This window comes from Cryptotermes secundus, unplaced genomic scaffold (assembly GCF_002891405.2).
Source record: "Cryptotermes secundus unplaced genomic scaffold, Csec_1.0 scaffold680, whole genome shotgun sequence".
Taxonomy (NCBI): domain Eukaryota; kingdom Metazoa; phylum Arthropoda; class Insecta; order Blattodea; family Kalotermitidae; genus Cryptotermes; species Cryptotermes secundus.
Genome location: NW_019731231.1, coordinates 272,624 through 291,789, shown reverse-complemented (window position 1 = coordinate 291,789; position 19,166 = coordinate 272,624). Strand labels below are relative to the sequence as shown.

The window sequence follows — 19,166 nt, the reverse complement described above, 5'->3', positions numbered from 1 at the left end:
TCAAATTTTTATTGAGAAGATATCTCACTGAACATGCATTTTATAGCATTGATGAATTTTACCAAACTACTTCCCGATGAATATTTTTATAATATTTTATTAATAATTTATTTTTTAACACACGATTACATTAAATTAGGTAAATGATTTCAGACTGTTGTATGACTGTGACAGGTATATATGATATTTAACTGGTATGTGAGGTGTTATATTTATTGTTTATATTTATCTTGAAACTAAAGCGCATAATAATTTTTTGTACTTAATATATTTTGGGTGGAATTGTATATAGAAGATTCATGTTATTGATAATTTAAATTCTTTGTTTTAATTTGTTTGTATTTAATGAAATTGTTATCTACACTGTGTACTATTTTATATCGTTTTTATTGTTTATCTTGACTGTTTCAATGTTTGGAACTTATTTTAATATTATTATTGACATGTTCTATATCCAGGGTTGTATTTCAACCTATGTTTTGGATTTACTGAATTTGAAATAAATGAATGAATGAATAACAAGAAGCCAATCTCTTTGGCTGTGGAGATTTTAATGCAAGACAATCTAAGCAGTTCACTGCAAGCAAAGGGTCAATGATATCTTGACCCTATCAGATCAGTTAATTTCAGTGCCCCTTAAACACTCTAATTTACTATGTCAAGCATGAGAAAAGTCATTTAAGTATGGTCTAATGAGTTAAGTTACTGCAAATTTAATTTTTATCAGAGTTTTTTCCTTTCTGCAGTTATTCATTTCACTAAAATTTTTATAATGAGTAGAAGTACCTCTACACAGAAACTGACTACATGAGAAATGAAAGAACTCCACATTAAGGCTCCACAGATTACTGAACAAAGAAGATAACACATATTTCACATGAACTGAAAACTTCTTTTGTGAGTAGCTGATGTCAGTTAATGCTCTAATGAATATGCAGTTATATTTACATTCAAATAAATGTTGACTAAACGAGCATAAATGTGTATTTACATTTTCTAACTTTGTTATCAGGTGAAGATTTCAGAATGTAATTGGAATTGACCAATGCCATTTATGCTTACTTTGCAGAGATTTTAGCATATGACATGTACAGTGGGTCCTCTTGCAAAGCTCCACTGCGCTCTGTCATTGCCCCTCGGCAGAATGTGGTAACAAGTTGGTTCAGGGGATCTGGTTTTCCTTCTTCCTTTACCTCGTCACATTTCTTCAACTCTGCATCTTCAAATGATTGCTAATACATGAAATAATTAATATTTACTGCATCAATATTACAAGTATCTTACAGAAAATATATACCATTAGAAAGTGTAATATACATTGTTAATTGCTCTGAGACACTCATGACCTCATTCTGAAGATAAAGATTATGGATTTTTTGCCACTTCATAGACTTACTATATTTACTATAACCACAAAAAAATTAGTGTTGCATATAAGCCTTTTTCTAGTTACATACAGTATAAGTTATTTCTTGGCTACATGTTTTGAACTTGCTAGAAATTATAAATCACTTCCTCTAACCAACATTAGCTTCTAGGGAGAAAAAAATACAAATTTTAAAGGCGTTATAGAAAAGAATCAATGGATGATAGACATTTAAGACGGGATTGACATCAGCAGAAATGTGTTTCATGATGACTGTGAAATACACCCTTTTGAACCATTTGTTGACAGCCTGCTAGCAGGTATTTATGAGTTATAAATGTCAACAGAAGTTCCAAGATTTGTATTACATACATTACAGAATATGGATTTATGGCATAACTAAATCCATGGAGCAGAGTCCTTCTTGAAGAGCTAATAGTTATTCAGCTAGCTGAGAAATTTCTACCATTTTATAGGACTGAAAGGTTAATTTCCAAGTTCACAAAAGCATTACATTGGTCCCTATCCTGCACCAGATGAATACAGCCCACACTCTTTTGCCTTATTTATTTAAGGTCCATTTTCATACCTTTCTTTTAGATTTTATACTAAAATATTATATGCATTACTTATCTTTTTTATGTATGTTACATGCCTCACACATTTCACCCTCTTTAACGCGACCATCCTAATAACACTGGGTGAAAAATACAAATTATGAAGCTTTGCATAATGCAATTTTATCCACACTCATACAGGCAAAATTACAGTTTTCTAAACTTTGATTTTTACATTTTTAGACAGCAGGCAGGAGGACAAAAGCTTTTGAACAGAATGGTAGCAAGCATTATTGACCTGCTCTTAATTTCTTTGACTGCAATTCTGATTTGTTCACGAATACTGAACTGTGCTGCTTTTTCAAGGATTAGTTATTTTTATATTATGATTATGCCCTACATTATAATTATTAGACACGAACATAGTTATTCAGTATGCAGGCATCCAGAATTCTTATGCAACTGTAAAAAATTGCAAAGAAAATTTACAATTCTTGTAGAGATACTTCAGAAACAAAGTTGCCATATTCACATGTTCACCCACCATGTAGTTATTCTCCCAGTCACCACTAGCAGTACTGCCTGTCATCCTCCCTTATGCAAGTGTCATTACAATCATAGTGGTCCATGATTACAATTGGGGCTAGTTGAATTTGTGATCACATTACAGCATATCCAAATTCTTTAACTGATCAATCCACAGTCATGAAGGAAAATCCCCACGGAAGAACTAAAGTGAAAACACACTGTTGTGACTTTGAAACATAAACAGGTAAAGACAAGAAAGTAGCAAAAATGGTGTGAAGATTGGGTATCTCTATGCACTTCTCATGCAACTGGCAATTCAGGTAACCCCCCCACTAACCAGACATGCCTGATATAGGGGAACTTACTGGGTATTCTCTGTATTTACTTCTGGCTCCTTACTAACATCTGATAGAACTTTTGTGTTTTCCAGATTAGTATTTCATTTTAACACCATAAAAAATTATGTCCCCCATTCAGTTTTGATAATTCCTGGTTTTGGGGGGAACTCTTATTAATGTACATTAAAACAAAGCTGAAAAGCAGTAATGAAAGAGGACCCCCTTGTTAAAGATCGTTAAAAATAGAAAACACATCAGAAAAATACTTACATATATGAATTTTACTATTGGTTTCGTTTAAATGTGCTTTCATCAGTACCAAAGCTAATGATAATATGTGAAGTACTTATCTCCTAAGTGAATCAAAGAGTTTCTTGAAGTCTATAAGAAGCTGCTGTATTGTTCCAGTGTACTCACATTAATGATATTTATTTGTAACTTTAATATTAACTTTACTGCTAACATTATTGACAGTCCTTTTCATTGTAGGTCATGTTATAAGTACCAGTACATATTTTCATAAATGTTTATGCCTGTAAGGTAACCATGCTGACTTATGGTCTGGCCTAATTAGACCTAGAGAATTATGAGCTGATTATTTATTAAGTTAAAACAGAAACACAGCTTAAACTGACTTGTGAAATGCATATATATGAAATAATAGTAACCAGATGTAAGAAATGATTCACTTGCAAGGAAGTTTATTTATGACACTTACTGTGAGATCTTCAATCATGACTTCCTGGCCCACATTTTCATCTTGTAACCACAGTTCATGGTATGTTCGAATAAAAATGTTGATTGCCCGATGCCTGAGAACAAACAGATAAGACAAGTTTTAAAAAGTTTCTGACTAACTGTATTACTGTTCAAAATTATTGGTTATTATCTGCTTACAAACGTAAAATATATGGTATACTACTCTGTCCAAAAAGTATCCGACCTTGGGTTGGGAAAAAAAGTTCCGTATCTGGGTGGTTACAATACCTAATCCCCTTCAAAGTAGGACCCTTGTGACTCCACACACTTAGCCCAGCGGTCCTTCTATAGCTGGAAGCAATTCTGAAAGGCTTCTTTTGGAATGGCGTGCAGCTGTGCCGTCACGTTTTGTATGATTGTATGATGTCCTCGCGGCTGTCAAAATGGCAGGCTTTTAGCGGTGTCTTCAATCTCAGGAACAGCCAGAAATCACAAGAAGCCATGTCAGAAGAGTAGGGAGCCGGGCAAACCTGCAGAATGCCGTGCTTGGCCAGGAAACCCTGGATCAGGTGTGATGAATGAGTTGGGGCGTTGTCATGATGCAGCTGCCAGTTGCGTGCATCCCACAGCTCCGGTCTCTTGCGCCGAACTGCATCACGAAGATGGCGGAGGACTTCTTGGTAGTACTCCTCATTGACAGTCTAGCCTAGTGGTGCATACTCATGATGCACAACACCCCGGTAATCGAAAAAAAAAAAGTCAGGATCACCTTCACATTGCTCTGAACCTGTCATGCTCTTTTGGACCTCGGGGATCTTGGATGCTTCCATTGTGACGCCTGGACCTTGGTTTCCGGGTCATATCCGTACCCCCATGACTCATCACCAGTGATCACAGTCTTCAGGAACTCAGGATCACTGTTGGCGCACTCCAGCATGTCCTGTGTGACCTCAAGGCGGAGTTGTTGCTGCTCCGGTGAAAGCAGCTTGGGCACAAATTTTGCCACCACTCTTCGCATCCCCAAATCATCAGTTAGAATTGTGTTTGTGGAACCTCTGCTGATCCCAACCTCATCAGCAACTTCATGGATGGCCAAACGATGGTCCTCCATGATCAGTGTCCGCACTTTTTCAATGACATCAGCATTTCGGCTCACTGACGGTCTCCTGGAACGCTGCTCACTGTCCACTGACATACAGCAACGTTTAAAGCGGCTGAACCACTCTTTAATTTGAGTGACCCCCATTGCATCATTGGCGAAAGCCTGCTGAATTTTGCGAATTGTTTCTGCCTGGGTATCCCCAAGTTTTTGACAAAACTTAATGCAGTATCACTGCTCCAAGTGTTCTGTCATCTTGAGCGAAATGAGAATGCGATGAACACGTGTTACACCACTTCGCTATATGGCAGCCACAGACGCATCCGGCAGTGTTGCGAGTCAGCAAAATATCACGCGTGCACATGACAGTCCCTTCTACCACTACGCTCAGTTTCCCCACCCCTTTGGCCATTACTTACAGTGGAAAAAAATAAAGTCAGATACTTTTTGGACATATGGTATAGTCTGTACACAAGCAAAGTTTGATGGTAAGTAGTGTGAGCAGGCTGACTTCTCCAGTGATGTTTATAGATCTGATCCTTTATAGGAGAGTTAACCATGAAGTGCTGACTGAGTGGAACAAACACTAATGGCAGTATGTTAATTAACATCCATTATGTGACTTATTCAAATCAGTTTTATAACTGAAAAGAGCAAAATAGTAGAGAAACATGTTTCATGTTTCATATTACTTTATTTTATACAATCATTTCATGTATTTTAAGAACTTCTCAATTCTCAGTGGATATCAGTTTAGTTTATGTACATAATATAGTACACAGGAAGGTGATCAAGTCAATTTTATTATAAAGCTTGGCAAAATAATCATACAATATATATCTTATATTTTTGTATAATAACATTGATTACAATGTAATTGGTTCAAACAGTCACAAGTTACCTGATTCTATGATAATATAATGTTTTTGTAGGGCATCAAGTCATTCTTGCACCACTTCTTCCCGAGAATGTGGCTTATTTCAGATGAAATTGTAGTTCTTTTATGAATTTCACTAGTTTTCATACCTCCAATCATGAAAACTGGATCACAGATAATTTTTCACCTTTGGTGTAGCCTAGCATTCAGTATTTATGTTGAACATCACAATACTATCACTGTTCAAAACATAATGAAAGTCAACTAGGTGGAAAGAAAGGTTAATATTTTTATATTCATCATCTTTCTCAGTGCTGCCAGTATCATGTTTAAGGCAAACTAAAACTGTCTTTACTTACTGACTGTCCTTTGCCCATGTCACATTCCTCTAAAGCCATATATTGAACGATACATGTACATTTTAAATTTTAAACCACTTAAATGCAGGTTAAATAACAATTGCGTGAACCATGAAAATTCAAATAAAGATATTATGATCTCTATCTTAGTTCTCATATCCTTAAAATTTGTTACCATAGTATACAATAACTGTACGGTTTCTGTACAGTGGTATGAAACAGATTCAGCATCAAATTCAGGGTCTAAGAAATATAATTAACCAATCTATAGCAACTATCAGACTACATTTGTGGGAAATTGTAAGTTAATTTGAGTGTCTGCATTATGATGTACGAGTGAAAGCTTTGAAATGGCTGGAAGCAAACAGGTACATTGAATACATACCTGCATGCAATCATTAAACACTGTGGTTATGTATTTCACAGAACTAAAAAAATACAGCTTGAATCCATCAGTCAATAATCAAAATGCACTCTCTCATAGACTCAGAGTGTGCTTTATACAACTATTTCTATACTTATTACCAAACTCTGCAAATATATTAATGGAGCCCTTCTATACAGCATACACAACTGTTCATTTTCAACTTTTTTTAAAATATCACTCCTCAACTTATAATAATTAAGTATTACATCATACAAGAAGCAAGCAGCAAGGCTTACCTCCTAAGCATGTAGAGCGGTTCACTACGAAGACAGGCAATAGCTGCTCTTTTGCGTGCTGCAGACAGTACTCTTTTCCAACATGAACGGTTAGATGACGGTTTGTTTGCTTGCTGTTACAGAGCATGGATATTACACAGGAACATTTTTGTTAGAACACAGGACACTCACACAAAGTCTAAACTATTTTGTTATATTCCTTGTTCATAGGGTAATAGTTAATGCTTAATGTGTGACAGCCAAAAGAAAGCGCTGTTTAGGTTGCCTCAGGGGCACAGTATTAGAATTATAAAACATACATAGACAAAACAGTTTTGTGGTTAATACATGTATTAATCTTTATCAAACACACAAAACACTTTTACTACATTCCACAAAGGAGAAAATGATCCTAATTATTTGTTTGCATTTTACACGTTTGCAAATGTATTTCACTTTCCTGATTAATTTGCTGAATTGGATGAAGTATTTCTGTTAATATTATTAATAAAGAAACTCATATACTCTGCTCCTCACCGAGAAAGTTCACAATGTGAATGACATCTTTTCTTTTCTGTATGTATCAGTGTGTCTGTACGATTCCCTCTTCTGGAAAGTTTATGTTTTTCTTCCTAACCTTATTTCGGAAATGTACAATTTTGCTGTGTTTAATAAACAGGTAACAAAAACGGCTCTGAAGAAATTGCAAATTAGTGTGTGATCGTCACTAAGCATGTATTGGGGAAACAGAAAAACTGTTTTAGATACAAAACCTTGAACATATCTACATTTGAAATTGTACACTAGTTGTTTGTTGTTATTTTAATGATGTCTTATTAAATGCATCAGTTATGTAGTATAAAATAGCATGGTTATTGTGAATGATTAACTGAAAAGAACACAGAAGTATGTAGTGGTAGTCTATTCACCCTAGATTCTTTCAGACAGGACTCAAGAAAACCATGAAAATTCTCAGTTAGGAGAGCAAATTAAACTAAAACACAGTCACAGAACCCCCTGAACATGGATCAAGAGTGATAACATTATACAGAGGCATTAAGTTTCTTACATTCTGATGCACTATTTCTTCAGGACCATAAAAAAGAATGAAATATCAACAGAAAGAAAGAAAGAAAGAAGATGTTTACGAATACCAATGAAAGTTTGGAAAGATTATATTCTGCAACACCCGTAACAGGCAAACTAGTACCCACAATTCCTGATTATTTGAAGGATAATGATTATAATATTTCAGTAACTTCATTACTTTATAGTTTTCTTCTACACTGAGGAAAGCGTTAGCTAACAAACAATGATATTGTGATATATATACCTATTTCTAGGTAACAACTCAGTATACACGTTTCAGTGAATACACAACAATAGAAGCTGTGTTCTCTGGGGACGTGCTACAACTCGTTGCTAGGTAGCACAACAATACTTGGCAAGAGAAGATGGTGTTTTCCATGGTGTAGCTAGGGAATTGGAGAATTGGGAGTTCAGAAGTTGTAAGAGAATTGTTGTGGAAGAATGAGAATCAAGAGAATGAGAATACAACGGAACACAACAGAATGACAACTGAGTCAGTTATTGGTAGGAGATAACCACTGGAAGTTAGTATCTGAAGAAGAATTAGAAGTCAGCCTGTGAAGATTTAGTCACAATGAGACTGTTTTAATTCCGTTACCAGCATACAACTAGTGAAGACTGAGAATCGTAATGTGTGTATAACGGTGAAATGTAAATTGTGTCAATAAGTGATAGTGCTGTATTGCTTGTAAGTACGAGCCGATAGAATAAGGTGTTATCATTCAATCCAAACCCTGTCTATAGTCACAAATACACATGACAATATTTATATAGATGTATCTTTAATAACATGTGGTTTACAGAAGTTCCAAGTTAAATAATGAAAGTAAACCATAGAGAACAGAAAACAATATAATATGATAAGGTAAAGTCATCCCTGTAACAGGCTGTGGAGGTCCATAGGGTTGTGAGAGGCTGAGGCTCCCACATATTCTAGACAACTGGCTCACAGATGGCGGTAAGGTTGTCAGCTCTATGCGCCATCCGCCCCTTTACCCCCCAGGAAGATTCCTGGTACTTATTTCGGTTAGAGGCTGAGTTGACCCAGGATTAGGTCAATTGAAAAAATCCACCTCATCGGGACTTGAACGAGCGACCTTCCAGCCTGTAGCATAGTGCCTCAACAAACTACATTACCACATAATATAATATGAAGCCAAGCCAAATATGTACATCACACTGAATAAACTTTTTGATAATATAATGTCCCTCTTCCATCTGTTTTTGGAAAATAAATATACAAGTTTCATTTCACTGCACAAAGTCCCCCCCCCCTCCTATTCTGTCACGATATAATGTTCACTTCTTACCACTGGTTGCACAAGCACTCATTTCAAGTCTCTGCACTTGTATGTAACATTTTGGTGTTACTTTTAGCACTGATGTGTGATCTATCTAGTGCTTTAAAATGGGGTATAGGTCAAAGTCAGAGTCAAAGTTACATTATGACTGATGGTCAGTTGGACAGTCTGTCACAGCGTGCAGCATCATCTGGCATCCAAGACCAGATTTTTGTTACTGTCAGATAGGTGTGGGTTTGTTGATGTGGGGAACGCCCTTTGATGGGAGGGCAGGTCTGAATTGCTGCTGGCCCTTGGCAGCAACACCATGTCTAGTCATTAACACGTGACACTATAATGTATAATAGAGAATTAGCACAGAAGTATGATTTTTTTTGTATAGCACCAAGAATCTGCAGGAACAATAATCTATATAACTGAACTCCCTTGGTTTTATTAAAAATATGAAGTAAAAAGGTGGACATTAGACTTGAAACTGTGATATTCTTATGTTACATTCTTTTTCTTTTTAATTCTAAATTACACTTTTGACATAGGGGGATCAAAAGTCATAGCTTGGTGGTTATCACTTCTATATTTGATTGGCCCTGGATTCAAAGCTCAGCCTGGAGAATGGAGACCCTGACTGAAGTTTTTCATGATTTTCTGCATCTTCTTCAGGCATATACGGGGATAATATCTTCAACTAGATCATAACCGGTTTCACCCATATCTTTCCAAATACATACAAAACAAACTGTGAAATTAAAAAAGAGCATGGACCAAATTAAGAAACCAAAATTATGCAGGCAGTTCACGGAAGTAACTGAATAATGTATGAAAGGCTTTTCATGTTTTGCAGAGTGAAGTTTCATTTATGGTGAACCCACATAATCAGGAATTGGTTCTTCTGCGCCAGTACTTATAAATAAAAACAAGTAGCTATATTTTTTATTATGTTTTGTGGCCATACTGTCACTATGGTGCTCTCCTGCATAAAGAGCTGCACACATTGGAAAAAGTATAGTAAGTTTCTCAAGTCTTGGAAATAAAAGTTCTTAAAGCCATAAATTATAGCACACACAAAAAATGTATAATACTTTCAAAATAATAAACATAACCTCATATATATTGTATTTGAACAAACATAAACACGTATCATGTCATCATCTCATATCATCATAATGAGGGCTATGATGAGGAATACTGTCACAAAACAAGCCCTAAAAATACCAGTTACCCATGTTAAAGAGTTATGCTGTACACAAATGGTAAGACATGTAGAATCATGCTGATATTGTAAATAGTACGAAAGTAGCACCTTAAGCATTCTCCCTTCTCAAATCCACAGGAATGATCACAAAACAAAAATCTTTCAAAAAACTGACTAACTTTTTAGCCCATATACTGACAGGTGCAATACTACTGATTTACACCAGAGGCAGTAAGTTGGAATCTGACTGTAATAGGCTTAAAAATAATATATAGGCACCATACAATATTAAAAATGTGTTTCAAATATAGAAAAATATCTGAACTGATATGCTGCCTGTCAAATATCTCAACAAGTATGTGGGTGCCTCCAATCAAAATTTTAAAGTTAAGTTTTCTAACGGAAATATGAATTTTTATTATAAATTTTGGAAAATTAAATTTATATATCAATATATTTGCCAGAGAATTAATTTATTTGCTTACCCACGACATAATTTCTGTTCACTGTATTCTGCATCCCCTTTCAGTGCAGTGGGCAAAATATTTATTACAAAGTAGTGCTTTCAGTGAGTACAGTCCAAGAAAAATGGCAGTGTCAATTTAAAAAAGCCAATATCAATGTAGAAAATACAAACATTTCACCTCCTTCAGAGCATGTCAAAGGAATTATAAATCATAAATAAATATGCATGTTTCAATTAATGTATTCCATGAAAATTATTTAAATTAATATATCAGTGCAGTGAAAACCCCATTTATTCTCTGATATAAGTTTTTCCCTCATTATTATTCGGTTTCAATGATCATACATCACTAAAATCTCAGCGATAAATTTTCTCTATTAAGATTTCCCTCAATTTGGTGTTCAAATCCACTGCTCCTCAAGCAACCCTTAAAATGGGGTTTCACTGTATTACATTTTATTTTGCTTGATAGGAAGAAATATTCCTTTTTGATCAGTAAATTCCCAATTATTCTGGTATTCTTAAATTAAAAACTTATATGCTGAAATTCCTTACTATTTGCTATAATGCCATTAAATGGTCTGAAGAAGTATGCTTTTCTGAAAATATAGTCAAGATGAGAAACTACTGTTTTCTAAAAATTCATTATTAACAGTAAAATGTTACATATCATGTCTACATCTTAAGGAATTGAAGAGAAGATGATTATTATTAATAATAAAGTACCAGTAATTCTGTTTCACAAGCATATCCTGTTCTTCAACCCTGTATATTTTGAAAGCTGCATACAGAAATGTGCAGATTATGTATTACCAGTTGCATCATTCCCAGTAATTCTATTCACATGGTCACAGTTAATTTTAAGAGGGTGATATGAAACTGAAAGTAATCATTTTTAAATGTTCTTGAGACCTTCTCTCTTACATACTTTGACATTTCATTACAATTTGTACATGACAGATATGTTACTACTATAATATATAGTTGTATGTAGCTAATTTTGGTGATATGCTACTGCTGATACTCTGTCTTTTTAGTGGATCAGGTTTTTAACTTAATAAGACATCAAGTATAATGACAAAGAATATAATTAGAGGAATATGGGAACATGTTTAAATTGTAATAAATGTTGAATGTTTTTTTTCTTAACTTGCCCCTGATACAGAATACAACTGCACTCATGAACAACAACTCTCTGGCTTGCACATAACTTTGGCATATAAAATAATATATAGAAATAAGAATAATATTTACTGAAATTCATACACCTTGGGCTATAATAAATGATGTACAATGCTATTGCAAACATCTGTGAGAGTATTTAACTTAGAATAAACAAGAAAGAACATAAAGTAAACATACGAAAGGAAAAGGAAACATAAATAAGGGCAAATTAAATCATGTACATATATAAGTTTTATGAAATGGGTAGAAGAAAAGAGAAAATACAACAGACAAGACTTCTTTTAGGTTGATTTTTAATGGCATAAAATACACAAATGAAATTTCAAACACAGGATGTTAATTCACTAGCTGCCATTCACATTAGGTAGTATTTAAAGTAGAATTAGCACACTAAAAAGACTGATATATTTTCATGCAGGAAGTCATTCTGTATTTCATATAGACAAAAAAGAGCCTTGTCATGTGTCTAGAAATATTATGCGGTGTATTTATAAGCAGAAAGTTGTCATTTCACAAAATAAGTCAGTTATATTGCATGACAAAAGTGAATAGCAATTTCTTGGCATTACTGTGCCCTAATCACAGCTTAACTGGACAGCCAGCGTTTCTTATTATATTACATCATTCATGCTTAATGATTGTCTTTCTATATGTAACTGATCCCTATAAAAGTCGAATTAATTTCATGATAGGCGCAAAGATTAGATTCCTAAAATGCCAGTTATTTTATTTGTTACTTATGTTGTATGATTTCTGTGGTATTCCAAATTATACTACTACCATCCTTCTTTTAAAGAGATGCGTCAGATTCAGTGCATGCAAGTTAGTTTAGACTTTTTAGGGTAGTTTTGGGAGAAGCATATAACAATAAACATACATGTCAGTAGAAACAAAGTATAAGTTAGTTTTGGAGTCATTCCTACTGCCCTTTATTCTCATTTTAAGTACAGCTGATAGGTCTGAAAAAAAAAAGTAAAAAATAAAACACACAAGGGAAGCTCTACAGTGGTACATGTACATCTCATAGTTTTTAGCGATACCTTGGCAGGGAATGCAGTGATGTTTGTCGGAAGCAGGCAATGACAGCACGCTTCCTCTGCGTGGAAACAACTGAACGATAGCTGCCCTTACTTTGTTGCTGAGGGTGGTCAATCTACACAAGGAAATCATAAAGTGGGACCGTGCTTGTCAGTGTGTACATGTTTATCTATGGGTAAGTTTAACCATCTATTGTCAACTTGAATTTAATCTAGAGAGGAACTAGGGAAATAATACAGCAGAATGAAATAGAAAATAAGAAGCAAAATTATAGAGGAATGAAAGATTCAGAGAGCTGTGGAACTGTGAAATTTCACCATACAGCATATCACCATTATCAAAATATAATATTTATTTTCTGAATATGCAGAGATGGATGTATTTAAATCTGTTTATTCACTGAGAATGTAAATGCATTTCTGTGTATGAAAACATATATGCAGTTTTGCTAATTCAAACTGTGAGTGAATGAAAATATCTATGGAGCAGTACAACCACTGATACAAAGGGAAATATCTCCTGGATATCAGAAGAAAATAAATAATACAAGTTCTGCATTCCAGTTTAGAAAAATTGTGAAATTAAGGTATGAGTTTAACCTTGTGATCATAGTAGGCAAACTCAGACACACCTCAGTGTCATCTGAGCATTGCTACCTTCAGTATTAAAGGTTTAAATATGCATTTTCAAATGTCAGCATGTAGCAGCAAGTTTAGCTGCACTGTAATAATTCTGTTCACTATTATAGAAATCCCCCTCGTGGTGAGGGGGTTTGAGTATGCCAAGGACCCTGAGAGCTATACCAGCGGTAGCGTAGCTACTGGCAGGGCCTCCCTTGCTGGACAGGTCAAAGGGTAGGCATCAGACGAAGAGAGACACCAAAAACTGATGCCGGAAGCAGCGTCATCAGCAGCGACTTGAAGCACAGAGTAAATAATGCTCGAGATGGTTCAAGTTCGTATAGCAACAGGCGTGACCAGAGTGGTTTGAACGCCTATTGTACTGCGATGTGGAAAGCAAATGGAAAAACTACCACATTATCAATTTTCCTGGATAGTCTCTTTCCAAAACCAGAGATACCATGTATGCGAGATGTTTCATTTGAAGGAGAAAGCTCTAGATCGCATCAAGTGGAGGAACTGTTTTGGAAGAGACTGTGGGCCTGTCGTCTTGACAGATTACTGATGAATGAATGAATTATAGAAATACATGTTAGCTCATAACAAGCAAATGGTCTTTTGTTTTCATATATTATTCATAATCTATTAGTGCTAATAATATTTGGATATGTGAATTGTAGTCAATATTTATAACTGAATGCAAATTAGATTATAAGGGGCTGGAAGATTTTCTGTAACCCAGGAACCTAGACAAAGACCATATAGACAAGTTGAGTAAAATAAAGTCAAAATGCTCTAATATGAAACCTAAATGTTGACATATATTATACATGGGCCAATGGTAAATAACCATTTATTCTAATAAAACTTTAAACTTTACTCTTTTGGCTATATGATTTCATTCTGAGCTGCTGTAATATTTTAAGAGTAACAGAATATTTTCTTTGGAATTACATATGATTAATATTATTTAATATTTAATAATTTAACATTAATATTTTCATGTCAAACTATTCAGCAATTTCACTAATTTGATTCATTTTCAATGATATAAGTCCTGATCACTTTGAGACACCATATTGTATTCATAGACTAACATACCAGTATTTTAAATCAGATATCAATGAACATTTCTACTGTATTCATGGGCCAAAAAGTTATATAAAGTTATAAACTATATTCATTGCAATTTCAGTAACAAATGTAAGAATAAAATTAGGTATAAATTTACTACTAGGATATAATCTCAGCTTTTAATTCTAGAAACTTTTTAGCAATAAAAGATTAATTAATGGAGATTTGTGATTCATTACCATTGAGAGATTAACCAATGACAATTTAACCTTTTCAAGACCAGGTTTGTTTTAGGGAAACACCACTGCAAAGAAAGTTTATTGCATAACTTCATGAAAGAAATCATATCTATTATAAATTTTGGAGTACAAAGAATATCCAGGCATATACAATCAATATAACAAGGAATATTATTTTCATATTGTACATATCCATAGATTTTGTTCATGGAACAGTATATAATATTGTGACATGTCTAACCGTTGCTGGGCAACGGGAGGTGGAACAAGGTTATGCAACAGTAAGGAAAGCGGTGTTTGTCCGTGCCGAGCCGAAGCGCCCTGGTTGCTATGCAGCGTTGCCCAGCAACGCCTTTGTAAACATGGTGTCATGCAACAGGGGAGCCCGTGCAGCGACTGTTGCTCGGCAATCAGTAAACACGACATCACACAACAGTGAAAGCTATGGCGTAACTGTTTTCTGTGTTGTCAGTGCGGATGCTAAATAACAGGAGTATTCGTCAGTGAGAGGGAGTAACCAGTCAGTTGCAGTCTAGCATTCGTCGGACTGAATGGAAGCAGGAGAAGTAATCATGATACTGCTGATGGCAGTAGTTGTGAGATTGTAAATTGTGTAAATGTAAGAGCGAATGTGCAATAAATTCGCTAGATCCAAAATGGCGTGAAGTTATTTGTTGCGTGACCTACCCAACACGTGACAATATTATATGTTGAAATCAGTGCAATGATGTACAAATTAAGCTGCACATGGCATGATACTTCTGTAGAACTTAGCATTATCTACCGAGAAAGTTTTAAATTTAGAATGCAAATTATACCCAAGAGACAATCAACACAACACTGTTGCACTTTGCTTCACATTATGTAGGAAAACAATGAAAATACTGTAAATCTTGACTGGCAAATATTTGAGTCATGGCCTGTGAATGTATACAGAGTGTAAATAAATATATGTTACAGCGCTCTGTGGTAGACAGATGGGTTCAATCTCATAATATTATTTTAATACATCAATGTCTATAAACACTTCCTTTTCGCATTAAGGGCCACAAAAGTTTCCGAGAGGACGCATTAATTTTAGGGGATGTTATCTTTGTTTTACATTATAAAAGTTGCTCTAAATGGCGGCCACCGACTTCACTGCATGTTCTGTACCTCCTGGCCATGTTAGGCTGAACTCTTTGAAAGATTCCCGGCATTTGCCGAATGGTTCCAGCTGCTACTGGAATTCTTGCCACAAGATCATGTTGTGTCTCCACTCAAGTCTCATACATCAGGCTCTGCATATACTCCAGAGAAGGAAATCCAGTGGAGTCAAGTCAGAGGAGTGACTGGGCCAGGTTATTGGGCCTCTACGTCCAATCCATCTGTTGCCAAAATTTCATCAAAGCACTCACGGAGGACATAAGTGCAGTGTGCTGGGGCGGCATCATGCTTGAACCACATTTCACAATGGGTTTCCAAAGGCACCACTTCCAGCAGCTCAGGTAAGGTCTCTTGGAGAAATGTTAGGTAAATGTAACCAGTAAGCCACAGAGGTAAGAGGTAAGGGCATCCTCCTTCACATTTCAGAGGCCCTAGCACGTAAATAAAGCACTTCTGGACATGGGCGTATTAAAAAAAATATGATCACATTGAACCCATCTGTCTACCACAGAGCGTTGTAACATGTATTTATTTACATCCTGTATATGCAAGTTCACGCTCTTGCACCATGGTCCTAAAAGGGTTAAGCAGGAATATCAGTTTTAACATTTTCTTATAACTTTGTCAAATTTGTAAAAGAAAAACATCTTCTTGTGTTCAAGGAAAATGTAGGAGTGTCCAGAACATACATGTGCCTTACACATATATTACAGTAAATATATTTATGAATAAGATACCATGTAAGATATCCAGATTTGACTGAGACACTAACTGTCATATTCTGACTCACCATGTGCAGTCCATATAGAACCTTTGACATTGCAACAATCCTCTCAACAATGTCATCTATTTTCATGGGCTTGCCTTCCTCATCAGTCTTCTTCTGTCCAAGCTTGGAGTAAAGATAATGTTGCCATGACATTTCATCTGCTGGATCAATCTTATCAGGAAGAGTAAGTTGTATTTTGGCAAATTCCATTATGTCACTCTCTGGCAGTTTCTGAAATTAAATGGTAAGACGTTTTACTTAAAGCATTAAAATATTCTAATGTCAATGCAATGAAAGGATTGTATACCACAAAATATTATGGGTTCATATTAAAATAAATGAGGAATTAGAGAAAGAGATTACACTAATACATGACTACTGTGACTTAGTCTTAGTGAAAGCATATTAACATGAACTGTTCATCACCATCGATCATCATACCAATTACCATTATGCCCCTAATTTAGAGTTCTGTATACATATGCTCTGTAATCACACTGTGGCATGTAGAGCCATTACTAGGCAACGACTGTGAGGTAAGCAAACATACTAGAGCTGTTGCTGGGTAATGTACTTAAGAAAACATGTTCCCACAGAAATGATTTAAGCAATGTCTCCACAGCAGTGGAACACCACACAACAGAAGTGCTGTTGGAAATAAGGTTTTCTATGATGGTCCATGCTAAGGAGTTATATAAGTGGGATGAAGTGATGACTGAGTGACTAAGCTGCCATTGTAGCATTAGCTACATAAGATAGGCATGATCTGCTTTGCAAATCCTGTACTGACAGGGGACTTGCATATAGTGCAAAAGGAAGAATTTTCAATAACATGCCAAATGTGTGATACATACTCTTGACAAAAGGCCAAGCATATTCATAAGAGACAAACCTATCTTGTCAGAGAGAGTGTTATGTAAGGACTATAACAGCAAGGGTTCAGTTGAAAAAAATGTTTTTAGAAAATAGGTCATAAGACAAGAGAATATTTCTCTTAGACATTTAATGTCTTTGCATGATATTCTGCAGGACAGATGACATTCCACTAACTTGATGGAACTGAGTGAATAAACAAACTCTCCACCTCTGATGGAACCTGAAGGTCCATTACTACATTTAAAAGAAACCACCACTGAATTCTATCTTGAGCCAGCTGAATCCAGTCCTCTTCCTCAAATCCAGTTTAAGATGATATCCTACTGTAATAAACATTGCAATTACCCTGAGGAAACGATCCTTGCAGTGCTGAACCAATTCCTGTTCTCTACCAGCAAAAAGGTTGAGACCAACTGGCAGAAGTCTCTTGAGACAGGCAACCATCAAACTAGCCTGCAGTTCCTTATCTTTATCACGCTTCTTATCACGATGTTTCTTCTTTTTCTGTTTATTCACAAAGGAAATTTGTAAGTTACATATTATTTCTGACATACAGGAAAAATATATTATTTATACATGAGAAACATAACACCTTGCACATTCAGAATTTTGTTTCAAAGCCATAACAGCACATTAAGCTGGAAAACGTAAAAACATTTACATATCTCTTTTGTATAAAAAAAATAACTAAGTCTGAGTACTACTTAAGACTTCAGACATATTTGCATCTCTTTGATCATTTCATATTTAATGTCTTAAAGGGAAGCCCTTCTCTGACATATATTTCAAGTTGGCCAAATGTAATCCACTGTCCTGTTATGTCATGATATTAACTTCCTAAATTCACTCCAATATCTCTCCTTTCTAGTATGCCTAAAATATTTCTTTAGGCATCAGAGAATGTAAGAGGTTTACTTATAACTGAATCGCCCAATTCTAAGGGCGATTTTGCATCCTGATTATCCCATGAGAGTTGTATAATTCTTAGGAAAGTTATAGTTTTCTTCAAGCAGCCATTCTGGCTTTGTTGTCCCATTAGGCTTCAAAGTGAGATGGAAATATCTAACGACACTTCAAGAATGCGTCAGTCTATTTCATTAACTGCAGCTTGAAACCTCCAAAGCCCCAACCCTCAGTATTTCATCAACATATTTTTATTCAAAATATCTCATATCAAAAATGATAATAATCACTATATGTGTCTAAAAAATGTTTCTCTTAGCACCAAAGAACGTAAGAGACTTATTTATAATAGGATCATTTACTAGTAAGGCATGATTTTTGTTCTGACATTCTACTGAGTGTTTAAAAAATCTTTGAGAATTACATTTTTCTCCAAGTAGCCATTCCTGCTTCTTAGTCTCGAGAAGCACCAAAATTAGACATGAATTTGTAATAATGCTTGAGAAACACCTGATCAAATTGAACTGCAATCATTTTTTCCAGCCTCCATTCTTAATATTTATGACAAAACAAAATCAGTGATAATATACAGCATTTTATGTGGTTTTCTAAGAATGAGAGAATTCGCAAATAGTTCCTTTTTGCACTGAAATATTAAGAAATGCTATCAGCAAGTGGATAATAGGAGTCTGTTACTGTAACCTCTTGATTCTAAACACCCAATACAATGCTTTGGTTCAGATAGTGCTAATGGCAATGAGAATGTCATATTCTTCACTATTTTAAAATCTTCAACCATTCCA

At 35.1% G+C, this 19,166-nt stretch overlaps 1 protein-coding gene across 7 annotated transcripts in view; it reads right to left on the bottom strand.

The window, feature by feature from the left end:
- The window catches only part of LOC111866591 (ryanodine receptor), a 256,073-nt gene that overhangs the window by 59,599 nt on the left and 177,308 nt on the right, over nt 1–19,166 (bottom strand). For 4 of the 7 annotated variants that reach the window (XM_033752339.1, XM_033752341.1, XM_023855691.2 and 1 more), the window contains 5 exons: nt 17,806–17,964; nt 16,606–16,815; nt 12,739–12,851; nt 3,508–3,601; nt 1,063–1,232 (listed from right to left, as the gene is read on the bottom strand). In XM_033752339.1, the coding sequence (XP_033608230.1) occupies nt 1,063–1,232; nt 3,508–3,601; nt 12,739–12,851; nt 16,606–16,815; nt 17,806–17,964 (746 nt within the window). Of the gene's footprint in view, nt 1–1,062; nt 1,233–3,507; nt 3,602–6,486; nt 6,600–12,738; nt 12,852–16,605; nt 16,816–17,805; nt 17,965–19,166 lie in introns of all 7 variants that reach the window. The other 3 variants (XM_033752340.1, XM_033752342.1, XM_033752343.1) reach the window with 1 other exon arrangement.